Source organism: Aedes aegypti, chromosome 3 (assembly GCF_002204515.2).
Source record: "Aedes aegypti strain LVP_AGWG chromosome 3, AaegL5.0 Primary Assembly, whole genome shotgun sequence".
NCBI classification, from domain to species: Eukaryota; Metazoa; Arthropoda; class Insecta; order Diptera; family Culicidae; genus Aedes; species Aedes aegypti.
Window position 1 is genome coordinate 93243198 of NC_035109.1, and position 27259 is coordinate 93270456.

At 38.0% G+C, this 27259-nt stretch overlaps 1 protein-coding gene and 1 pseudogene across 2 annotated transcripts in view; one reads left to right on the forward strand and one right to left on the reverse strand.

Moving 5' to 3' along the window:
* The first annotated feature begins 1048 nt into the window (after positions 1 to 1048).
* LOC110678095 lies at positions 1049 to 2470 on the forward strand (annotated as a pseudogene).
* A 9895-nt stretch (positions 2471 to 12365) lies between these two features.
* LOC5564630 (hexosaminidase D) overlaps positions 12366 to 27259 on the reverse strand; it is a 56318-nt gene continuing 41424 nt past the window's right edge. The window contains exons 1-4 of one of the 2 annotated variants that reach the window (XM_001648953.2): positions 23152 to 23798; positions 16213 to 16541; positions 12874 to 14447; positions 12366 to 12804 (exon numbers count right to left, since the gene is read on the reverse strand). In XM_001648953.2, coding sequence (XP_001649003.1) covers positions 12640 to 12804; positions 12874 to 14447; positions 16213 to 16531 — 2058 coding nt within the window. In that variant the 5' untranslated portion in view covers positions 16532 to 16541; positions 23152 to 23798 and the 3' untranslated portion in view covers positions 12366 to 12639. Of the gene's footprint in view, positions 12805 to 12873; positions 14448 to 16212; positions 16542 to 23151; positions 23799 to 27259 lie in introns of those variants that run through there. The other variant, XM_021851893.1, reaches the window with a different exon arrangement.

Below are 27259 nucleotides of genomic sequence, written 5' to 3' on the forward strand. Positions count from 1 at the left end.
CGTTTTGTGCTGCATATTTCTCGCTCATGTTTTGTTGCCGCTGCTAGGGTTTTTGTCGCTCCCTTTGAAAGAGGCAAAGGCAGCATGCTGCTCACTATACTCTGATAATTTGAAAGAATATTATCAAGCCTACTTGTAATCATGATACCGTGGACCCCCGCTAATTTGAACGGTACCTCATGCAAACCATCGGGGTTCATTTTTAATTTGAACATCTAGTCACCCTAGAAACGTGTTTCTGGTTACCTTCTTTCACTGTTTGTTTTGATTCTGGTTCCGTTCCATGAGCTAAATGACGTTTGAACGCATTTTTAATCTGAACGACCGTGCAAATTAGCGGGGTACAGATTAATTAAGTGTTCAGATTAAATGTGGTCAAACAACGGGGGGTTACCCGGTATCATGAAACATAAAATTTGATGATTTCAGTGACTTTTTGTTCATGAATCCCGCAACGGTTTTTATACCGTGACCCCAGAGGGAGAAATAAAAACAAATTCTGGAGAAATTTCAACAGGAACTCGAACAAATTCCTGTGTAATTTCATTCGGATTTCCTTAAAAAATATATTAGAGATGCCTAAAATTTTTAAGAGTTGTTCCTGGAAGAAATGCCCGATGGAATCCTTATTTCAGGCACTTCTTGGAGAACTGTAATGAAATCAACCGAGTTCATGTTTAAAATTGCTGATCAATATAGTTTCACTTCTTTTTTGGAAAGATCCTTGACCAGCAAGAAATCGGATCCACGACCCTAATCTTGGCCATGCTGAAATAGCTGGCGGCATATAACCCGCTACGGCTATCTAGTATAGTTTAAACGTTTTATTGCAAAAATGAATACATAAGTTAATGTTTAAATGATCGTTTTTGGCATTAGATTTGTAAATGTACTTTTGTGTTCGCTTTGACCCCTCCCCCCCCTCCTGATAGAAATCCTGGCTTTATGATATAAGAATATAGATATTCTATAGAAATGTAACACTAATGATTCTCTTCTTGAAGGTAGAGCTGATGAATTTTTTGATTGTATTGGTTATACTAAACTAGAATAATTTATCTATATCCTCAGGAGGCCCAAGGATCCGGACGCGGGGACAACTATAACCGCGGCCCTAATTCCGACTAACGCTCAAAGGCTAACCCCGCCCCAAGGATGGCACCAAAAAGCTTCGCCTGGGAGCGATCGGTAATCTGTAAGCGACTTCCGGATTTGCAAAGTCAAACGTGAGGCGTTTAAAGTGAGGCTCTTTTCCGCAAATGAAGTTGAGTTCTACAACTGCAATCATGCCGGAGTTCATTGCGTTCCAGAAACGTAAAACCAAGGACGTGAGTCCACATTTTCATGGCGATCCAACGTGTCTATCTGGCCCAGAATGATCTGATAATGCTGGAAGATCTGCGAGCTCGCCGGTTTACCATGCCGGATCGACAGGAAGGTCTTGGCATGGAGCAGATGAAAGGCCATACTGGTGGAACTGTCGAAGTTCCACGCGGTCAGCTTGGCCTACAAGACGCAACATCCGAAATGAGTTCAAAAGGTTGACTTCGAAAATTTCCGAGGGAATATTCACCAAAGAGAACACCGAGTGGTACAAGCATTACTAATGACATTTTGACGAAGAATGCTATACAAATGGTTTTCGCAGACCATTCCGGGTCAGAAGGAGTATCTGGACAAGATGAAAGGATTTTTGGAGAACTGCTTCGGCACCTGGTGGAGTTGGTGAGCCGGAAAAGTAAGCTGTCGGTCATCTGCCATGGAGACTGTTGGACTAATATATACTCTTTAAACATGACGAAAAGGGTTCGATAACTGAGGTTTGTGGAAAGTAATTTAATCATAAGGATTGATCGGTAATTAGTGTTTCTTTATTGCAGACTGCTTCTTGGACTTCCATTGATCCGCTACGGCTCGCTCGCCCTGGATTTAGCCTACTGATCTACTGCTTTACGGACGGCTCGCTGCGGAAGGCCAACCTCCAGAATTGGCTCGGCATCTACCACCAACAGCTGGTGAGGTCCCTGAAAATCCTTGGATCGCTTCAGGACTTCTGCACCGATGAAACTGACCTGCTCCGACAGATCGAGGAAGAGTTTCGAAGCTGTTCACCGTTCGGGCTGGGAACGGCAATGGACATGCTCCCGATCAGTACCTGTTCGTCGGAGGAGCTCCCGATTTGTACGTCAGCGGATCGGACTCGGCATCTACGCCACCGGAGTTGAACGTCCCACCGAACGAACTTTGCCGGCGGAAGATGACCGACATTGTGCTGGAGTTGGTCGATGGCGGAAATGATCTAGGCGCGTGTTCACGACAGTGAACTGAACTAGATTCGCATCGTCATGGTTTGTGAAACAGTATTCGATGGATAAGGGGCATTATCTATGTATGTCGTATTAATATAGTACTAGAATGATTGTGACAATAAAATTAAACAGTTTAAAGATTTGTTGGTAGACTACTGTAACGTATGTTTTATTCCATGGAATGTATAGACAAAGAATTAGTACAGGATTCGTCGCTTGTAGATCTCGGTCTGTAACACAGGTTTTTGAATTTCAGTCTTGATTTTGTTTACCGAAACTTGTTGGCTTAACGATGCTTATTTGTACAAGATGACAGTTGAACTTATCTACTATAAGCGGGCTATAAAAGCTCGACGCTATTGCACTAGAGTGTTTTTCAATCATTTTAACACTTGCGGTCTGTTTGTTTATAATCTGGTATAGAGCTTACTTTCTTCCGTGTTCAATTCTTTACTGTGTTTCATCTTTGAAACTATATTTTGTCATTTTGAAATTTTGATTTTTAGGTGTCTCCTTACGGATACTAACTGGTAGTAATCTAGAAATTATTTCATGAAATATTTGCAGCGTTGCTTATAGGAATTTATCGGAAGATTCGAAAATAAGCAGTTTAATCAGAAAATTTTCGAAGAATTACTGTGATAATTTCTTCCAGAAAATTCATTGAATTTTCTAGAAGTGCCTTGAGAAGCGTTATGCGAATTCCAGAAATTTCATCAGAATTTAAGGAATTTCTTTTTCTCATTTTAATTAGAACTTTCTACAAATTTATGGAGGGGTTTGGGCCTGACATTCACGAAGAGGTAATAAATAAACTTTGTCCACGCTTTTAGAGAGAGGAAAGAGGTAGCGTAAAACAAATTGAAAATTTTCGACTCCCTCCCCCTGAAGAGTTCTTCTCCAAGCAATCGACTATGGCCAAGGCTATATAAGGACACCACTTAAATAAGTTGTTTTATTGAAATGAAATCAGTTGTTTCGAATCTGTATTGAGGATAAAAACTAATTTCAAGGTAAAGAAAAGTCCACCTTCAAAGAAAATTGCCTGTAACTGTAATTATCAAAATTAAATTCTTTTTTTTTTTTCATTTATCAACAAGTTGTAAGATTAGGTTGATAAATGCTGCGTATGGCTTACCATTAGTACTTCGTGTGATTGAAAGAATAAAATAGATCCTTTTGTGTGGCGGCCGAGGTAGGAGAAACTATGAAGAAGTTTGGAAGCATCAAGAAAAATACAGAAAGCGTCTCGGAATAATTCAAGAAGCATCCAAAAGTATGAAGTATCCTGAAAGAATTCGTCTAGCGTCCTGAAAAATCTTTAGCATCCTGAAAGGATCCTGGAAGCATCCAAAGGTACTCTTCCAGCATCCCGAATAATATCTTCTAGCATACTGAAATAAAAATATTTAAGCATCTCTAAAGGATACTATCCTGAAAAGATTTTGCTACTATCCTGAACGGATTCTTCCAGCATACTGAAAGGATACTTCTAGCATCCCAAATATATTTTTTCGTTCATCCTGAAAGGACTCTTCTAGCATCCCATAAATGATTCTTCTAATCATCCCGAAACAAATATTTTAGCATCTTGAAAGGGTCCTTCTAGCATCCCTGTAAGGATACTTCTTGCATCCTGAAAGATTTTTACGAGCATTCTAAAGGATTCTTCTAGGATCCTGGAAGCATCCTGAAAGGAACTTGAAGCATCCTTAACCTGTATAGGCCCTGAAAGAGAGAGCTTTGCAAATAAAAAACGGATTTCAATCATTTTTTGTCAGTGAATTCGTATACATATCTAGTTACGGAAAGTGGTCAGAGGTTCTCGGGAATGTTCCTGTGGCCGGAGTGATTCCGGTGGATCACTTGGTCAGGTCGGGTGAAAAGAGTGCAGTGCGTTTGTGCCCCTTCAACAACGAGTTCCGTGAAGAACAGATCGAAAATCCACGCAAGGTGCCCCCGTAAACGATAGGATTCATAATACTGCAATCAATAATGTACATATTAGTGCGTTGATCAGTGCTGGGAACGGTGATAGTAGTAGGCTTGAATTTTGCGAAAATCACGTGGCTCTTCCCACTACAGTAGATCAAAAACGTGAATCTCATCGAGTAGTCTATGATGGGTGAATGAATTTTTTAAATTGTTAGTGTCATTGAAGGCTCTGAATGCGGGAAATGCAGCGGGAAATAGAACATTTTTCTACAGTAATTTTGGGTGCCCTTAGCAACGGGAGTTTTGCAATTTTCATTGCTTTGTGCCTACAGCAGCGATGGGCGTGAGTTTCACTGGCTTCGCTGACTGTGATTGGTTTTGTTTGGCTACTGTAGACTGAATTCAGATTTTTTTTCCTAACCCTGGCGTTGATTTATGGGGGAGAAATTATGATGTTCTCGGCCAAGAGTTCTTACTCTCGAGCGCGTTCTTACAGATAAGTATGAGAGTTTCATAAAACTGTTGCCAAGGTCACTTATTCTTATTGAAAATGAAGTTTTATGGAATGCATCCCAAGTGTTCTTGAGGAAGTATTTAAAACCAAAAACGGTTCAAGATCATTTCTACTGGATGAAAACCATTATAAAACATAGAAAAATATGCATATCTACGATAAAACTATCATAAATATAAATGAAACCAGTTAGAACATAAATTGTTACTTGGGCAGAGTATGCAGCCCCTGAGGTTAAGGTAGGTTACATGAACCTCTACTCTAATTTGTTATAACCCTGAAAGGATCAAGGAAGCTAAAATAGTTCTCTTAACTAGTCGGGTTTATTTGATATAATACCGAACTTTGTTTTTTCCAATTTGACTCATTGTGTTGGTTAAGTAGCCATTCTTCCAAAAGGTTTATGGCTTCTTTAACTGGCATACTAGGAAATAATGATTTAACATCAAAAGAAACCATAATTTCATCATCTTGAATATAAATACCCAGAAGCTTGCAAACTCCTGAGTATTGCTAACTGAAGGGCTTTCAAGAGGTTTGTACATGGATTGGAATTCCTTAACCAGCCACTTTACAAGTTTGTGTGTAGGAGACACTTCTGCTGATATAATTTCTCTCATTTCATTGCCAGGTTTGTGAATTTTTGGCAAGCCATCAATTCTTGGTAGAACTGCACTGTAAAAATAGAAAATACTAAACAGCTTAGTGTTTCATATTGACATTTTTCATATTAATTATTTGCAATGCATTAGAAATATGCGTCGAATTATTTTGTGTTATACATTGAAATGAATATTGAGTATTTATTTCCTCATAATCATATGCGTTAGGGTCCATTCGCAAATTTCGTAACGCTGAAGGGGGTGGGTGGGTGTGCTCGGGATGTTACAGCTAATACGAAATTCGAAAAACATTCGTACAAAATGCGTTACGAGGGGGTGGGTGGGTATCAAAAATGACAATTTTTGGCGTTATGAAATTTGTGAATAAACCCTTACTGATTGGTAACCTTGGGACTTATTGGAATTAATTGATATTTTCAACAAGCAAGCCACGACACGTTTGTTGAGTGTAATAGAAACATTTCCGTTAATCCGTTAATAACTGATCTATTTAGCTATGGGGCACTGCACTGTTTTGATTTCGCATGAGATTTTGACGTTTACTGGCTTTGTAGTTTACTAATTTCATAAAGGAGGGAAAGTGAGAGACAGATTTTTGTGCAGAGCCCAATTGCAGAGAGTAGTGAATGGGGCCCAGATAGCCGTAGCGGTAAACGCGCAGCTATTCAGCATGATCATGCTGAGGGTCGTGGGTTCGAATCCCGCTGGTCAAGGATCTTTTCGTAAAGAAAAATTTTCTCGATTCCCAGGGCATAGAGTATCTTCGTACCTGCCACACGATATACATATCCAAAAATGGTCAACCGGCAAAGAAAGCTCTCAGTTAATAACTGTGGAAGTGCTCATTGAACACTATTCTGAGAAGCAGGCTTTGTCTCAGTTGGGACGTAACGCCAGAAAGAAGAAGAAGAAGAAGAGAGTAATGAAGTACACCATGAGAAGAAAAAAGTTCTGTGAAATTCCTGCACAGTAAACTACCGGGCCGGAAGCTCGTTGGGAAGCAAAAGGAGATAATGCTGGAACCCATTTGATCACCAAGGAAACCTTTAAAGCCAAAATAGGAATTGGGGTTTTTAAGGAACGGTGAATATTCTCTGTTGGGTGTTTATGGCGGCGAGTATTGTTGAAGCTTCGTCCATAAACGATTAGCATACGCAAGCAGCTAATCGTAGGTAGGAAACTTACTTTTACTATGCAAATATAATTTCCTTTCTGAATAAATTTACGATGATGATTTTTCATTTTTACAAAAACAAAAACAGCTAGTAATTTTAAGCAATTTATAGAATAACCATTTAAAATGCATTGGAACAATAATAGTGAAATATGTCTGTACTACTATAAAAACCGTTTATACTAGCAAGACATATTTCATAAAAAATCATTGCAAGGGGTGAATAAACCAAATATGGTTTTAGTATGACTTTTACGCTATTTAGCATTTATTTTTTAACCGTGTGAATTAAAAACATTGAGGCAGCTAGTGTTATCTCTAAAAAGCGGCTTACATTCTTTTTAAGTTTTTTTACATGTCTCACCATTGTGGGAAGTGGATTGACTCTGAAATGCCTATAGGAGCAATTCTCGCTGAAACCAGGCCGCCATCGGCACCCATCGTTAGAATTCCAATTTTATGTCACTGATCGCTAGTTTTCGATAAAACTTAAGGGTGATCCTTTCTGTTTTCTCAAATTGGTGGACCCCTCGAACGCCAGCTAGCCGAACAGTTTGCGAAAAAGCCCATTTTTTTGATAAATATTGGGTATTTCTTCACGGGATATGTCTCATATTTCGCTTGGAACACATAGCAAACTTAGTGGCATCGTATAGGGAAAGGATATAGCTTTCATTTAAACTTGAAAAAAAAAATTGGCGGCCATTTTGAATTTGGCAGCCATCTTGAATTTTGTTATAAAAATCGATTTTTCACCATTAGCGCACCGCTAGTTATGAATTCTGAGATCACCATCAGAAAGCTGAGGAAAAATTGCGTAAGATAGGCTACAAAAACTAGGTGAGCAAAGGTATTTACTCTATGATATGAACGATTTTCTAAATCATGTTCTACTATTTTGACGTATATGGCGAGTGCAATCAATGCAAACATAATTTTTTGTACAACAAAGAAACAAGTTTTCAATCGTTGGTGTATTATTTGAACCATTGAATACAAATGAACAATCAGTTGAACAGCTGAGATAAGGTAAGAAAGATAGAATCTGATTGTTTTTTTTTTGACGGAGTCCTTATAATTCAACATGATGAGGACTGAGATGGTAAAAAATCATGCAACTGCTAAAAATCAAGATGGCGTCGAAGCCAAGATGGCCGCCAGTTTTTCTAACCTCGAAATTATACACCTGCCTTTCGGCATTACGTCCACATTAGAACAAAACCTGCTTCTCATCATTCAATTTTGCTATTTTTCACATGCATGTTGGGCGGTACTAAAACGATACGTTATGGCTTAGAAAATCAAGGATGTTTTTTGCTTCAAAATTTAAGACTTTCATTATAAATTAATGCATTTTTGTCAATGTTTTACGTTAGAACTACATATATTACCACAAGGCTTACTAATGTCCCGACACGCAATTTATAAACTTCATACAATGAACAACAATGCATAGGGTAAACAAATGTTTGTTTAATACAATCAATGTTTTTTGACGGTTTTCATTTATTGAATTTATTTATTCATTAATACTGAATTCAATGATATGTCGAAGAATTATTCTGTTGTCGGAAATCGCATTTAAAAAGAAAATTCTTGTTTAATAACCTGGATTTATAACTAATAAAGCTGAGTATCAGGCTCGGTTCCAGTAGGGACGTACGTCAGTAAAATGAAGAATAATAAGAAGAAGAGTATACGTAACTTTTTTTATTGGTAGCCTCTGCATTCGACATGCTGAGTGCTAACAAGGTGAAAAATTAATTCTACTACCTAAAATCAAGATGGCGTCAAAATCCAAGATGGCCGCCAGATTTTTTCACTAAAAATAATATTCTTATTCTTTACTCGACTCGAATAAAACACCAAAGGTTGAAAACTTGTTTCTTTGTTGTACAAAAAATGATGTTTGTATTGATTGCACTCGCCATTTACGTCAAAATCGTATAACATGATTTAGAAATGCGTTCATTTGATAGGGTAAATACTATTGCTCACCTAGTTTCTGTAGCCTATCTTACGCAATTTTTCCTCAGCTTTCTGATGGTGATCTCAGAATTCAAAACTAGCGGTGTGCTAATGGTGAAAAATCGATTTTTATAACAAAATTCAAGATGGCGGCCAAATTCAAAATGGCCGCCAAAATTTTTTCAAGTTTAAATAAAAGCTTTATCCTTTCTCTATACGATGCCACTAAGTTTGTTATGTGTTCCAAGCGAAATATGAGACATATCCCGTGAATAAATACCCAAGATTTATCAAAAAATGGGCTTTTTCGCAAACTGTTCAGCTAGCTGGGGTACGAGGGGTCCACCAATTTGAGAAAACAGAAAGAACCACCCTTAAGTTTTATCGAAAACTAGCGATCAATGACATGGCGATGGCGGCCTGGTTTCAGCGAGAATTGCTCATAGGGACCAGTAGTTATTTTTTCGTTCATTTGATTATCATAATCATCTTTATCCAAAATAACCACAGCATTGCCCTTGTCCGCTTTTACATAGTATACCGATTTCTCTTGAAGTTCTTTCAAAACTTTATCCTCAGCACTATTTCGACCTCTTATTTGGAATTTATTTTCTTTTAATGACTCTTCAGTTTCGTTTGTAGCTGATTCTTGCAACTGTATTGGTATTATGTGTGTAATGGCGGTTTAAACATCGATTATTGTCTGTTCAATATCTGGTTTTGTGGCAACCGCATATGCTAATCCCTTATTGAGAAGAAAAAAAGCCTCCACTACTTCTTAATAGGGATCAAGAAAACGGACAGTCAATGCTGTTTAAGTTCGTACCTAAGTAATATAAACGAGCTTGAATACATAGGTAGATAATTAGATATTAGTATGATAATTGTGATCATCCCTTTTCTATTTTTGACCACGACATAGCAGGTATGGGTAGAGAGATGCGACGATTTCTCCAGAGGATACGAGTAATTGACACTGAAGAAGGCTGCAATTAAAAGGTACAAGTTACTCCATCTACTTTTAAGTTTCTCTATGGTATAAGAACTTTGATGGTATGCTGACATGGGGGTTTGCTTCTGCAAACCTGGAGCGTCTGGACTTCATGTTAGGAGCGGCTCACAACAGCGTCTGTTCCCCATGTCAGGGGCGGCTGATCATCGTCCAAGTGGACTAGCGTTTGGAAACTCGGTATAACTCCGACGCATACTCTCTAATGTACTGAAGTTCCGTGGTTTCGGAAATGTAGCGCTGCAGGAGGTGTGTTGGAAAGGAGCAATGATGCGAATGTTAAGAGCTAATCATAACATCTACCTGAACTGCGGCAACATACGTGAGCTGGGAACGGCTTTTATGGGTGACACGCAAAGCACTGATGATAGCAAGGGCGCATTACGATGATAGCAACGCGAGTACGATCGCTGCCCAAACCACGACGTCGAGATCATCGTAGGGGATTTAAACGCTCAGGTTGACCAGGAGCAGGAGTTCAGACCGACGATTGTAAATTTCAGCGCCCACCGGCTGACTATCGAGAACGGCCAACGACTGGTAGATTTCGCCACCTCCAAGAATATGGCCATTCGTAGCACCTATTTCCAGCACAGCCTTCATCAGTATACCTAGAGAACACTCCAACAGACAGAATCGCAAATCGACCACGTTTTGATCGATGAACGGCACTTCTCCGACATAACCAAAGTCAGAATATATTGTGATGCTAATATTCACTTAGACCACTACTTGGTGATGGTGAATCTGAGCCCAAAAACCATCCGTCATCAACGATGTACGGTACCGACGCCCGCTTTGGTACAATCTAGCGTGACCATATGTCGCTAATACGTAAGTGCAGCATCTTGAGGCAGCGTTGCCTCTTGAGGACTGCTGTAGGACAGTGAAAGCAGCCAATGACGATGCTGTCGGAAGCATTGTCGGATATATGGAACGGAGATCAAGAAACGATTGGTTCGACGAGGAGTGCCAGGATGTTTTGGAGGAGAAGCAAAGAAGAAGAATACATATTGAAGAGAAAACGGCAAACTCTTACATTTCGGGATAAAAAGCCTGGAAGTGGTAGAATACCAGGAGACGGAGTTGCTGTACCGATCTCAAGAAACGCAGAGGTTCTATCAGAAGCTCAACGCATCCCGCAAAGCCTACGCGCCGCGAGCTGAAATATACCGGGATAACGATGGGAGCATCTCGACGGATGGACACGAGGTGATCTAAATATGGAAGCAGCACTACGACGAACACATGAATGGCACAGAGAACAGGCACAGAAGGTCAGGACAGCGAAAATGATGGCTACGTCAGCTCAGCGGACGGTGACAACCAATCAGCTGCCAAGATGGAGGAAGTTAAAGATGCCATTAAACAGCTCAAGAACAACTAAACCGCTGACAGGTATGGTATCAGAGCCGAACTCATCAAGATGGGTCCGGAGAGGGAGGTTGCTTGTCTGAAACGGCTGATAGTCAGAATCTGGGAGGCTCAACAGCAATCGGAGGAGTGTGAACAAGGCGTTATACATCCCATCTAAAAAGGGCGACAAACTGGAGTGTGAAAGCTATCGTGCAATCACTATCCTAAATGCCGCCTACAAAGTGCTATCGCAGATTATCTTCCGTCGTCTAGCACCTATAGCAAACGAGTTCGTGGGAAGTTATCAAGGAGTTTTAAGGTGATTATAGAACGAAGCCACACCTCAAATTTTCAAGAGCACAAGACTTGAGAACGAAACAGCGCTCCGCATAGACAATCTATCCCATTGGTCACCACCAGCAAGCAAGCAATTTGATTGGTTTTCTACGTGAACTGTTGTCAGATTCTCTCGTCTTGTGCATTTGAAAATTCAAAGTTTGGCTTCGTTTTATAATCACCTTAAACGACAGCCGCTCGACAAAGAACCAGATCTTTTCTGTGCGGCAAATCAACCAAAAATGCCGTGCGTATAGAATAGAATTCTATACTCAGGATTGATCAATAGGATTGATTAAAGCAACGATAGTGTGCAAAACTGCGTGAAGATCTCGGGCGAATACTCTAGTTCAACAGACACTGATAGTCCCGTGTATGCATCGCTCTTCAGTAGATGTAACAAATGCATACACGGAGCTGTCACATGAAAGGTTTATCTTCAAGGAAGTCCCAACAGAAGTGTCTAAAATGTCCTAAACATGTCGTTTATAGAAATCTCCATTGGAGTGTCCACAGAAGTTCTTTACTAAAGCCTCTCTAGAATATACAGTCAACTCTCCATAACTCGATATTGAAGGGACCATCGAGTAAGGGAGGTATCGAGTTATGGAACACAAAATCAGTGCAACTGCGTTTCGAGGGACCATCGAGGTAGCCATGAAACCAACTTTTACTATGGTTCTCTGATTCGATATCGAGATACAGAATATCGAGTAAGGTAGAGATGACTGTAGTTAACAACAAAACTCATTCTTGATTGTTTATATTGACTTGAAAAAGTGTCACTGTACGCGCCAACATACATAAAGTATGCTGATACTTTTTCATCTGTGTCAGTGCAAAACCAACTAATTTTCTTTGATTCAAAAGCGTGAGATGAATTAGCAACAATCATCAAGGGTGCGTACTAATTTCAATGACGGCCTACTTTGCCTTCAGAATAAAAATTATGTTTACAACTAAAAATACTGAATTCATTGAATATTTTTTAACTGTATGACTGAAACAATTCTTATTTTTATTGAACACCCGTTACTGAAAATGGAAAATTCAGGGTGAAATTGTATGTGTGACATTTCCAACATCGCGTGACATAGGGCTATCTCTTGTATTTTAGATAATATATTGTAGTTTACGTCTGTTTATCTACGCTGAAATCTCCCAAGTGCAATAACGCCGAAAAGACCATTTTATTCCCTCGATTTCTACTTATTTTTCTACAACCGCATTGTTTGTTTCTAAACGTTCCTAGTTGAACCATTACTTTAAACTACAAATATGTAGAACACCTTTTGCTTCACTAAATCACACGCTAAATCATCAGAAAGTGATCGTCATCATCACATTTATTTGGCTGTCATAATTCCCACCGGACGGCACTAATGCCTCAGCGGAATCTTGACGTACTCCTGTAGCTAGGTTTTTTCGTCAATTCCCAGTGCATCGAATGGCTTCAGGTATGGCAGTGGACGCTGGGGCCACGTTTTCCGCTTCTTCAGCGACTCCCCGATACGTTCCAGGTTCTTCAACTCGGATAGTATCGGAAAGATGCGCTGCTCGATGAACTCACCGGATGTCCACTGAAATTGGAACGGAGATTGTAAGATTCATGGATGAATACGAATTATCCAAAAAATGCAACTACTCACGTGATCATAAACATCGGCCAACGTCGAGGCAGCGTTCCTCGCTAGATTGGTTATCGAATTCAGTAGATGGTAGTCTTCCCCGAGAAGATCATCCACACGGGTCCCCGCAGAAAAGTTGTGCCTTATGTTGTATTCCGTCAACCAACCGCGTTTGTTCTTCACCTCGTCGATGTATTCTTTGGCTTCGGTCATGAGCGTCATTAGTCTGAGCATAAATCGATAGATCACACTGCCCGGGAACATACACCTCGAAAACGTAGACAGCATCGAATCTTTGTGCAGTTCAACCCATGCGTGTCGATCACTCGTGGGTTCCGGACAGGTAAGGCTACTCAGTACGGGATTCGTTTTTGGGTTAACATCGAAGTACCCACGCGAGGCCGTTGATAGGCAAACTGCTAGGGATGGAAGAGCGCTTGGAAGTAGCTCACAGAGTATCGCAAAATGATCGTACCGCTGCCATCCGGTCAAAGCAAGGCCTTGGATACCATGACTGAACCGTGTTCCTTCTCCTTGCATCACCGCCAGCCAGCGGAGTGTGTTTTCCAGATGCCGGCGAATCGGTGGAAGTAGTAGAGCTTCTCCATGAGCTCCCTTGAAGGCTGATGCAGCCCAAGCTGTGTTGAAGACGTTGGCATACTTGTCCCAGGTGGACGACTGGATGAACTTGTAGATGTCTTCAGCGTAGACCCAGATCATCGGCTCCACGAGTTTTCCGATCCCGGATGTTTGCAGAGTATCAAGGGACATGTGCCGCAACATGTCGTCCCATATGATGATTTTCAGGTGCGGCCATTTCTTGCGGATCATCGTGGCTACATTGTAGATGTGATCCAGGAATAGAAGATCCTTCTGGCGATTCCTGCATCGATTGCATTGCGCTATCTGGTACACCTCGTCACAACCAATGTGGATATGTGTCAATTTAGGGGTGAGCTTTTCTATATCGTCTTTGTGCAGAAGATTGACATTTTGTGAAGGAGTATGAAACTCAATCACTTGATCAAGCATCTCCTCCAAGAATACCGTTGAAGCATTCTGACTGGGACATATTGCCTGAGGGGCATCTTCTACCTCTCGGAGATGTTGGAATTCTTGTAATTTTAGCACGAACTCCAAATGGCCAAAAGTTTGTACCAATGGAATGACATTGAGTCCCAAACTGAAAGCAGTTTTCAAAATCTCCAAGATGTCGTCTTTACTGTAAGCATTTTTTGCGGATATCGAAGAAAGAACACCGCTGTACGGGAACATGTCTTCGTATTCCAGTAGAATTCCGGTAGCTCCCAAGGTCTTCATGATTGGCATCAGTCTTTTCAAGTAGGATACTTTCGGTGGTGCTCCTTTGAGATCCAGGTGAACCAATCGCTGAACGGGAGGTGGATGACCCCCGGGTCCGAGTCCGGCGATAACCGGAACACCCATCTTCTTAAGCTCGTGTTCGTAGTGATTCTGTTTTTCGACAGCGATTCGCAGCTCTTCGGCAGACTTTCGCTTCACTTGCTCTTGTTTCGAATTACTCGGCTTCCCGTCCCGATCTTGCAGAATACTTTCCCAGCCATCGATGAGTTTCCCTGAAAAAAATATTCAAAAAAATATATCATGGAAATCTAATATTCTTTACATTTTTACTACAAAGGGTCCGATAAATTCGGGAGTCCTACTTTGACCATGAATATCTCTGTCGTTTCCAAAGCGATTTTTCTAATTCTATCAGCTATGGACACTATTGAATATCATTTCAATGTTTTTGAAATAGACGCCTACCCAAAGTTATTTAGCAAAAGACATTGCAATTCTTCTTGAAAAACACATTTGGAAAATTTAAATTTTATTGAACAAAATTTAATATACAGTATCGAACATATAAAATGCATCAAAGCTGTTTTCTCATACAAAATGGTCAACTTCTGAGGGCTATATCTCCGTCGTTAACGAACTACAAATTATATCATTTTTTAAAAACTATTGAAAAAGTTGTGCAAAAACTAATGATTCAAAAGTTACAGATAGGTTGAATTTTGACATAAAAAATGCACCAAGACAAAAAGTGATGTAGCAGACAAACTACACGTCGTATCATTGCTGTCTGCAGCACATTTGGTCCTTATCACTCAATCAACAAATTCGCTGAAGACGCCAAGATGATTCGACCCGTAGTTTTATTACTACATCACTTTGTGTCTTGGTGCATTTTTTATGTCAAAATTCAACCTATCTGTAACTTTTGAATCAATAGTTTTCGCACAATTTTCATCAATAATGATCAAAAATTGAGAGAATGTGTAGTTCGTCAAAGAATAGATGAAAAGAATCGGTTGTAAAACGGCGGAGATATTTCCCTCTGAAGCTGACCATTTGGTATGGGAAAACGGCTTTGGTGCATTTTATATGTCCGATACTGTATATACATATAGTTTTTTCGACATGAACTTGTTTGTATAAGTGCAGTTAACCCGTTTGCGCAGAAATTGACATTTTTTATTCAAAATTTATTTTACTTAAAATATAACGAAAAATTTTATATTTGGTCCCGTTGACCTGTAAATTCAAACTCAATGCGATGACATGAGGATGACATAAAATGGATAGCGATACATCAAGGTTTGAATAGAAAAAGCAAAATTTGAAAACACTTTATTTTATCTAAAACATTACAAAATCCTGAACCTGTTTTCTGTGCAGTAACCATGTTTGGGCAGAAATTAACATTTTTATTTATACACAATAGGGTCCTAAAGCCTTGTCCCAATTTAAGTGCCAAACACTTAAGTTTAGGCCAAAAATACATGCTTACTCAATTTCTCAATGTTTTCCGTTTGTTTAAGCCCAAAAAACATGTTTTCATGTTTTTTTTAGATTTTGTCACAAAAAAAATGTATGTAAGCATGAAACGAGCCCACCAGGTCGTCTTGCTTGGGCTTTCCGAACCACTGCTTCTTCAATATACAAGCACAATTAAGCCGAAAAAACAAAATAACCTCTCTTTGAATTTTGTTCTACTGTTAATCTTGCAAATTGTGAAACTAATACTTTTTGGATTATTTTTGTTTGGGATTCTTGCATAAGTTTGCTGGACTATAAACCCAAATGTAGCAAAAAAAATAGCAAACAAATCCATAAATATCTCTTTTTCCATCCGGATAGAACTGCTCTCTTCCGCAACTTCTTTCATTATTGTTTGTAGAATGAGTTTTCTTCACGGGATGTACTTACATTACAGTACCAACGCGTTTGAAACATATTTCACGATTTCTCCATAGAAATTAGATATGAGAGATTTTAAAACTTTTTTAAAATTTTGAACCGCACTAGAATGTAAAGGTGTTTATGCCTTACCTCTTATCCTATTCACCGAATGACTCGTCGGTCTAACGAACTTCACCCCACCAGCCCCTCCATCTTCTGGTCCGTCGTCCAAAGAATCGTCATCGTAGAAACCCAACCGTTGCAGAAGACTTTCGTGGTGTGGTCCATTCGCGCCGCCGCTTCCGCTGGCACCCATCATCAGTTCCTTCACCGAAACGATCTTGCCGCCATCGCTTACATGGGTTGTATAGAGAAACCCCCAGAACCAGAGGGCCACCAGAAAAAGCAGCGACGAAGCGAGCAGCAGTAGTTTTCTGCGCCAAAACAGCATCAGCAGACGAGAATGCATTGTTGCGCCGCTAAAATTGGAAATGAGATTCTATTAGTTTGTGCAACCGACACTCGAGCCGCTTCCCACACGTTGCTCATTTCTATTCATGTCAGGTTTGTCATCAATTCGTTTTTAATGTCCACCAGTAGATTCGTTTTCCGATTCCTTTTCAGTTAAGGATCGAATCAGTCTGAACCTTTTTCGACGGCATAATTTTATGTGTAATGCGACGAATGTGTCATTTGGAATGGGAATTTAGCGGCATAAATGGCAATGCCAAAGAATTTTCAAATTGATTAAATCAATGAGATGTTGGTGATAAAAATATATTTGATTAGATTCGTTTTTTTTTTGTCAAAAGATGGAAGATCAATCCACTTTCTAGTGATTCACATGCAAACGCTAGAAAGAAAAAATATCCAATTTTTTTTGCAATCGACTACAGATGACATGCAGGCTTCGTCCTTTGACGGAGAGGCCTGTGTCATCCGCAAACAAAGATTTTTGACATCCTGAGCGGTAACTCAGGTAAGTCAGATGTGAAAATATTGCATAATATTGGTCCCAAAATGCTGCCTTGAGGAACACCAGCTCTTACAGGAAGTCTTTCAGATCTGGAGTTCTGATAATTACCCTGTAGTGTACGATTTGACAGATAACTTTGAATTATTCTAACAATGTATGTTGGAAAATTAAAGTTTTTTAATTTTACAATCAAGCCTTCATGCCAAACACTGTCGAATGCTTTTTCCATGTCTAAAAGAGCAAGACCAGTAGAATAGCCTTCAGATTTGTTGGAACGGATCAAATTTGTTACACGTAAAAGTTGATGAGTGGTCGAATGTCCATGGCGGAATCCGTACTTTTCATTGGCAAAAAATGAATTTTCGTTGATGTGGGCCATCATTCCGTTCAAAATAACCTTTTCAAAAAGTTTACTGATGGAGGAAAGCAAACTGATTGGACGATAGCTAGAAGTTTCTGCAGGATTTTTGTCTGGTTTTAAAATTGGAACAACCTAAGCATTTTTCCATTTGTCAGGAAAATATGCTAATTGAAAACATTTGTTTAATATATCAACTAAGAATGATGAGCTACTTTCTGGAAGTTTCTTGATGAGGATGTAGAAAATTCCATCATCGCCAGGAGCTTACATATTTTTGAATTTTTTTAATAACAGTTCTCACTTCTTCCAAATCAGTCTCCCAAGCATTTTCGAAAACGTTCTCTTGATTGAGATTATTTTCGAAGTCCTGAATAACTTGATTTTCAATTGGACTAGTAAGTCCTAAATTAAAATTGTGCGCACTTTCAAGCTGCATAGCAAGTTTTTGAGCTTTTTCGCAATTAGTTAGTAATAATTTGTTTTCCTCTTTCAATGCCGGTATTGGCTTCTAAGGTTTTTTGTTCGATACTCTACCAGGCAAATTCCGGAAACGACCGTTATCGTAACGGACATTATCTTTCATCTGCCTGGCACGAGCCTCAACGACTCTTTTGCGCGAAGGACAAGACCAAAAATTTGACTTTTGATTACCCTTGCAATTGGCGCATTAGAACTTATCGGTATTGAAGGAAGAATGGACAGACGTCCTTGGCGTGAGAAGAACCTCCGCAAATCATGCATTTAGCATCCAAGCGACAATTTTTTGTACCATGACCCCACTTTTGGCACCGACGGCACTGAGTGGGGTTCTGGAAATTTCCTCCAGGTTCCTGGAAATGTACCCATGTCACACGGATATCGAATTTAAGTCTGGCTTTGTCTAAAACTTTAATATTATTTAGATTTGTTTTGTTTATAAAGTGAACTAAATAACAATCTTGAGAAAGCCCTTTCCGAAGAATGCCAGATTGAGTTCTCTTTTTCATAATGATAATTTGGACTGGGGAAACTCCAAGTAAATCATTAATTCCATTTTTGATCTCTTCAGGTGACTTATAGTCACTTGAGAGACTTTTCAAGACGACTTTGAACAAACGTGCAGTTTTGTCATCATAAGTAACAAAATTGTGCTTCTTCTCTTCAAGATGTTGGAGAAAAAGTTCGCGATCTTTAAGAGTTTTAGGCAAAACGCAGCAGTCTCCTTTCTTTGCGATTTGAAAGGAGACCTTGATTCCCCTAATGGAGTTCAAGATCTCCTGCCTAAATCCGGCAAATTCGGAACAACTGACCACGATAGGCGGCACTCTTTGCTTCCTCACTTGAATCAAAGAGCCTGGGCTAGAGGCTGCTTCGATTTGGTGTTCGGAAAATTTGTCTAGAGCATCAAACTGATTGCTCATTTCGATACAATTATTCATTTCACCCTTGGAAGAAAGTTCGCATTCCGGGGAAACGTCCTTTCTTCCATTCTTGCCACGTGTAGTGACAGTTTTAGAACCCACTTTTTTGGAAGGAAGTTGTGAATTCAGAGATTCACCCTTCCTTTTGTTAGTTGTTAATACCATGTTTAGTTAATAAACGAGAAAGACGTGACCTTCGAGAGGTTTTTTCCCAAGACAGTGTCCAAGAAGGATTACCACCGCTAGCTTTCGCCAACGGGTCCAACGAAAAATCGAAGGCACGGGTCCAAACAAGGATCGTAAAGGGATCAATAGTAGAAAAAAATAGTACTAAAAAGTACTGTTTTAGTAACACTGAAAAGTACCGTTTTTAATTTTAGCACTGAAAAGTACTGTTTTTTTTAGCACTGAGAAGTACTGTTTTATTGCTTTAGGTAGTTTTTAGAGAAAGTTTGTGTACGCACAGCACGAAGGTACGATGCGCACTGATTAGGTATTATTTAGTTATCAATACCTGATTTTGGTATTATAATGGTATTTGAAAAAATGTTTAAAACAATCAAAAATACTTCATTTTGGTATTCGATAGCTATTGAGGACTGCTGGAGGTATTAGAATACTTTTGAAAAATTCCACTTTTACTTGAAAATATATCACCTATTATTTAAGTACCGTCGGACGGGGCTACTTTTGATTCCAGGGGCTACTTTGGACACTCACCCTTTGTATTTATTAGCAGCGTAAATACTAATCTGAACAATTTTGTGTCCAGTCCTTTTATTAACCAATGTATGCTCTACCACTAGGCAAGATTTTTTGTTGGAACAACAACAGGATAAACAAGAAAACATTTAAAAAAAGTCCAAATAAATATTCACAAGGTATAAAACATTGGCTATGCAAACATTGTTTGAATTTTATCCATGTCGTGGAAACTTGTTGGCAGCATCACAAAACTATCGAATCGTCATGTTTCATAAAAATCTTGTGTTTGTTTTGCTTAAAATTGTTATTTTATTAAAATAATTGATCAAAGGTCTTATTTTTACGACTTTCATTGTATTATAATGTTTTGGTTTGTAAAATATTACAACATAAAAAATTAAATAAATGTTTGTAAAAGTGAATAGACATAAATTACACATATTTCAATACGTACCAAAAACAAGTTCACAACATAATCCCTAAAAAAAAATTTACATGAATTTGCAGTAGAAAACAATAGCATCCTAAAAAAAACTTACAATAAACTACTTTTAAGCCAGCTCTAAACTACTAAGAAGCTAAAATCATTTTACAAAAGCAAACTTACTTCTTCATGATCTTGCAAAGCTTTACTTCATAGATTGCGTTTTTAATGAAAATTACTTACTGGTATTAAATTTGTTACTAGTAATAATGTGATCCTTCTACATATCGTTTATATAACAGTAAGAATAGAAAAAAAGACAGTTTTTTCACATAACTCATTAATTATCGCAGTACCTACTAATTACATCGTTCGTTTATGTCAATTTAAAAATCAAGCATTCGTAACTGATAGTTTCATTTAAGATGAAGTTGAAAGTTCAAGTTTCATACTGCATACTGAGAATAGTAAATAGCATGTTTCGTTGAAATTTGTTATGTATGTGTAATTGTTTTTAGCTTTTCCATTTATTAATTATGTTTATCAATGAAAAATGTTCAATAACATCACAACGCACGATAATCTTTATGATCAGTTTGAAAGTTATAAGGAAAAATCATTTCATTATTAAATTGTGAAAATGTCCAAAGTAGCCCCTTTTTTGTCTTGAAGAACACACTTTTTCGCTATTCAAGCATTTTTGATATTTCTTGATGGATTTGCCTCATATTTTGCACATTTGTTACGTACATATACAACTTAAATATAGGCAAGAATTATCAATATCTATCCATAATTCTAAGAGTTACAAATCCTCAAAGTTAAAGAAAGTGAAAATAATGTCAAAAGAAGCCCCGTTTGACGGTATTACAATACCTGATCTAATTATCAGCTTGGTATTTGTAGAATATGCAGAAGGTAATATTTGAGGTATTTTACCTCTTATGCAGGGCTCATTTATACCTCATTCAGGTTGTAAGTATTGGAAATTATCTGGTATGAAATACCTCAATTTGGTATTCAGTAGTTATTTTCTTCTGCTTGGGTCACCCTCCCTTTTGTTTTTAGCTGCAACCATGTTTAGTGTATAATCGAAAGAAAACGAGACCTCCTAAGAGGTTTTTTTTTCCAAGACGGTGTCCAAGAAGGATTACCACCGCTAGCTTTCGCCAACGGGTCTAACGAATAATTGAAGGCACGGGTCCAAACAAGGATCGTAAAGGGATTAAGAGTAGAAAAAATAGTACTGAAAAGTACTTTTTTATTCCCGACACTTTATACCTTCAAGGTTGAAAAGTTTTTGTTACACAGAAAAGTACTGTTTTATTGCTTTAGATAGTTTTTAAGAAAACTTCCAAGAGCAGAGAGAATTCGTGTACGCACAGCACGAAGTTATGATGCGCACTGATTTACCAATTTATCATTCTTCAAAAGTATCAGTGCCAAAATTTTTTCCGATAGTGTAACTCAAAAGAATAATTAATATTTGAAAGAAGAGCAATCTCTGAGTTAATATTGAATTGGCAATATTTTCTCCACTGTCGATAATCAATGAGTTTTTTCAAGAGCATGAGATTGTTGAATAAAGCATCATTTTATTTTGTACTCATTGATTCTAAAATAAGTCTGATGTCGTCCGTGGGATTCAAAAGAAACGTAAAAACGACTGTCACCTTAAGAAGTCGTTGGTGTCATTATGCCAAACGACTATTATGCCAAATGACCTACCACCGAAGCTCATATGTTAGTAGTGATATCCATTACATTACCCCTCTACCGGCAGCTTCATATTTTACCACAATGGAATTATTTAAACCTCGATAACTTTTTTGTTTCTCGATATGTTTGTACCATTATTTCAGAAGTTCTCAAATAACTCTTCTATAGGCTCTCCCAGAAAGTATGGGCACGACTTTACTATACTGCCATTTCGAAACTAGTGCAGATAAAAATCTGATTTTCACACATATTATTCTCGCGCTTATTAAGAGCAGATTTTGAATTTTGAGTATTTTTTCCGGTCCCTGTTTGTATATGGTGTAACATTTCTGGAAGCTCCTCTTATCAGGTTTGCAAAAATCGCGTTATATCTGAGCGACTTTGTTGTACAAAATTTGTGCTAGGCCATGGAGTACGTACAATAAAAACCTAAAAAATATATTTATCATTGCTGATACGGTAAATGATCAGACTATCACCTATTTTATAGGAAATCGTAAACTTGAGTATATGAAATTTGGATAGAAACTTAAAATCAGATTTCAGCTATGGTCGATTTTTGAAAGGGTCAAACCAAGTCCTTGTATATCCGTTAAAACATGTAAAAATCTAAAATTAGGAAACAATATTTAAAATTATAGATATTTTACATAAGTAAATATGAAACGAATTGTTTTTGTTTTATATTGAAAATATCGGAAAATCTATGATTTCGTGAATTTATCATATGTGGAGAGAATAATTAGCGATTTTTCAGAATTTTATAATTTTTTCAAGTGTTTTCTAGCAAAGCCAAATAAAATTTTAAACAAATATTCTTGTAGATCATCTTCGATACAATGTACTTGAATTCACCACATCGATGGATTTTGATAAAAACATTTACTATTAGCTAAGTTCCAACAAAACTCAAAAGTAGGGTCTGTGCTGGCTAGATAAGAATTGATTTTCTAGTAACGAAAATTTCACAAACATTATTTGAAATACCCCAAGAAAAAATTTAAAAAAAAATTTTGTTTGAAAAAATATTTTATTTTTTTTTGATAAATTAATGTAAAACAAAATGACCGCCAAATAATTTTATGTGGAGAATGTCGGTTCCCCCAGGAACATCGGAGTATCTTTAAAATCACCAATGATTAATATTTTGAAGATAACGAAGGATAATATCTTTAGCAAAGTTGCCCATTGAATAAAGGTCTATACGCTGTATGTCTGGTCAGTCCAAACAAAACTGCCACTGGTGTGCTGAGAAGCAGGATCTGTTCCAGTGTGGACGTAATGACAAGAAGAAGAAGCAGGTTTCAAAAATAATTTAAAAATATGAAATAACTAAAAGAAAGTATTGGAATAGTTTCCATTGCAATCTAGTTCTGACTGAATAGACATAAGAATTAAAAGAAAAATCATTTAGTAAACTTCAATAATAAACAATTTTCCTATATTTTACTCCATACACCTCATCATGAATTACCCCCCCACAATCTGATAAAATTATGCTTACTGTAAAGAAAAAACAACTCCTCGTAATCGTAATTGGCAGCCGAAAGCGTTCAACACTTTCCACTTATTCACAGAAGATATGCTTTTACAGCCCGCACTGTCCCAAATTGCTTCAGTAAAGGACTTCCGTTTCCAACTTTTTGGTCACTTTCAATTTGGACGACACTTTTTTTTTCTTCACTAGTGCTGATGATAGCGTCTCGGTTATCCTTTCACTATTTCTTCGAAATCATTTCCCTCCCAGTGAAACTGTACGCTTTGTATCCATTTCCGTCTGTCTGCATCGCCGTCCCCCAGGAAATTTCACACACAACACACGTTTCGCTTTCACAGCTCCATTTTCCAATCAAACAAAACTGCAAATTTGCACTTAATCCTCATGGCGACCGACGGCTCGACTGACTCGACTATTTCCTCGGGTGAAATTGCACACCCAAACCAATTGAGACGGCGGTGGAAAATTCACTGCAAAGTGTTCGTGAAAAATAATCCTTTCTGGTGTTTGGGGTGGTCTGGTCAATTAGGGTGTTGAAGAACTGGGACTCGAGTATCGGAGAGAGAGCCCTCGTTTATGCTTATAGGCGTTTGATGTCAGCGTGAAAGCTTCCACCCTTGAACAGAACCGTTTCGATGCTCTGCAGTTCGGTTTTATATGTCTGACGAAGGACCGACACGGAAGGATGCTGGATATTCGTCTCGTCTCGACTCGGTTGAGAAGTTTGAGCAGCAATTTTATTTGGGCTCTGCTCACAAAAGTTCTGAAGGATGAGAGCGAGAAAGGAGGCTACGTTCAGTAGTGCTCTCTGTTTTCATTTGTCGGTTTGTTTGTATTTTGTTTAATAAGGCAGTATCCTAAGGTGGGGTAGGTGTACCAATAATGGATGTAACATGTCAACAATATAGATAAAAACAGATTTTGGCCGCGTTTCTAATACACAAGCTTATTAACTTGTTGATGATAATTACTAGGCTTCAATTAGTAATCATACAAAATATAAAATTTTCGTATTAAGTTTAATTAAAGCCTTTAAAATTGGTCCTCAAAATAGTTGTTTTTGCACCAATCATGTCAATAGTTTTCCTGGTACTCGCCATAAAAGTGTAGGGGGACAAGGGACAAGGGTGACACCCGGGGCAAGAGAGCCACCTCCAATTTCACGTAGTTCAAACCAATTTTCTAATGTTTAACCTAGGATAAGTAAAAATTGAATTCTTATTGAGGTTTGTGTTAATATTACAGTTGAAAAATTTTACTATGAAAAATTTAAAAAATGTCTTCAACTCGCCAACGCGAAAATTGAGAATTATTATAAGAATGTAAGACTGGAAAATTAGGTTTGACTCAAAATAAATCCAAAACATAATGATTTGTCTGCACAGTATTAATGACATACGATTATTGAATAAACTTGTAAAGATTTTTTTTGCAATTCCATTGCACATCAGCCAACTTTATACTAATTGACCGACATAACGGCCTACTTTTCTTGCCGAAAGAAACAGTACTGAAAAGTGCTACTTTTCAGCATTGAAAATTGTATGCGGAGTCTTACCTAGTCTGTCTTTCAGTACGGAATCGGCAAGGGAAGTGTGAAAATTAGTGACAGTCATACCACAGCCTACCTGATTGAGAAATACTGAGTTGTTACTACGCCCATGTGGATTTTCTTGATATATGTTTGTTCTCCAAGGAACAATCCAAATATAATGACATTATTGCAAAAAATGTTGTATGCTCGTTGCAAAACTCGATGTTTTCAGTAAAATTCAGTTCAATTCAGTAAATAAAATGGCAATTTATCAGTACCATTTTTTTACAGTGCTGCAGGTGGATTGAAACTATGTGTTGGTCACTTAACAACATTAATTGCTTGGAGAATTACCACGTGATCACTCATTCTGCTGTGATTATGATCTAGAGTGCGATGTCGCATCACTGTTGTTGGTTTTGTGGGATTCGTAGCCGTGCGGTTAGTGTCACCGAGGCATTTAGCCGCATCGTGCTAAGGAGTGTGGGTTCGATTCCCGCCTCAGGCCGAAAACTTTTCGAGAGGAATGTTTTCCGACTGTGCCACTGGGCGTTGCATGCTAGTCCATTGTCTAGTGTGGTGCTTCCTTCAAAGGGCAAACAGCCCACTGGAAGCCCGACTAGAGGCTTACAACAAAAATATAATAACATTTTATCAGAATATGATATGCATATCATATTATGATATAATTTTGTTAGGCTCCGTTATCCATAGAACATAATAAAACAGAAATATAACATAATGTGTTTTATTTCCCTTTAAGATATTCTTTTGTTCATTTTTAACAACTTTATAACAAAATAAATAGATAGTTATGCATTTCAATAATATACAATATTATCGTATATCAAACAGTATTATAATTTTGATACTTTGTATCAAACATTATAACATGCTTTGATATGTTTTTGATAGAATCAAAACACATGTTGTTATGTTTATGTTACTATTCATACACCTTTTGTTATAATTTTAGTTATTTTAACAACATCCTGCATCAAGTTTGTAACAACCTATGTTCGAAAAAAACTTTTAACATAATAACATATGCTGATATAATTTTGTTATGTACCCTTAGTCGGGAGCAATAACGTGTAGTGTCTTGAGCATGAGCATGAGCATGAGCATGAGCATGAGCATGATTGACCGCTCGCAGTTGCTACTCCGTTATTGCAAGAACAGCTGTACTTACACAGGGAACCAACAGACGCTACTCGGGATCAGTAGCATCATCAATGTGTAAGTACTGGTGCTCTCATTATAATAAACAATAACGGCGCCGGCTGCGTCCGAATGCAGGTCAATTTGGGGATGGGAGGGAAATGTTGACGTGTTACTTGCTTTATGGAAGCCGAGGAGTCCTCTGCACTTCCACAAGTAAACACTGGGAGTTGGGATTCGTTTTGGTAAACGATAAATATATAATTTGAAATAAATGCGCCAAACCGGATTCGCGTTTTTACTTGATAAACGCATTGAACGCCGATCAAGTGTTCGTCACTCGCCCCATAGGAGCAAGCGACAAGATCAAAGGATCAAACACTACTAACGCGTTCTGCGACCCGTGACACTATTCCTTCTTGCCACGCGAGCGGCGCGCAACACGATTGATCCTGCCCTCATCACTCGCCCCCGTAGGAGCAAGCGTCAAGGTCGAAGGATCAAACAGAACTCTCATTAACGTGTAGTGTCTTAAAAAAAAAAAACGATGTGATATTGATAGTTTTAATACATCAAATATCAATTGATATGACTGATATTAAGCAACTCTGATTCCGACAGCCATGATGAAAACAAAATCAATTTCGTTAAATTACTGTTTTGTACCATTTAGGCGGAGAAATAATAATATAAAAGATTTGTTTCATTTTACTCTGGTAGTCTTCTTGCCCCATACGATAAGCACTCTTACCTAGGGATGTTCAAAATTCAAAACAGTTTCAAAATTTATTCTTTCATATCTTCCTTACAATCTTTACCATAAAAATAGTGTTCTGTTTAATTTTCAGCTTCCTAGGTTGTGATTTAAAGGTGGTCCAAGGACGAGGTAGGTTCATATGGAAATTACTATGGAGATATTTTGAAAAATGTTCCAAACATGTTAGAACTGGAATGTAAGTACAAACTTATCATCTCATAGTGAAAACTCATTCTTTAATCTATACTAAAGTAAGCTGCTGAAGAGAACAATAAAATCCGAGAGATGGGAGAAGAGATATTCATGAATTTGTTTGCTATTATTTAGCTCCATATGGGATTATAGCCCTATAAGCTTCTGCAAATATCTCAAAAAAAAAAAAAATAGTTCAAGCAGGTTTTGTTTCAAAATTTATTCATAGTAATTTCCATACAAACCTACATTGTCCTTGGGCCACATTTAAATCACCACTGTAAAAGCCGAATATTTCACAAAACGCTATTGTTATGATAAGTAAGATATGGGAGATTGAATTTTCAAACATTTTTAAATTTTAAACCTTGCCCCGTGCATTGTAGAAATTTTCATAATCTCAAAATAACATTAGGGTGCGGCTAATTTTTCAAAATGTTTCAAAGCCAAGAATTCGTGTGCTTTTCAAA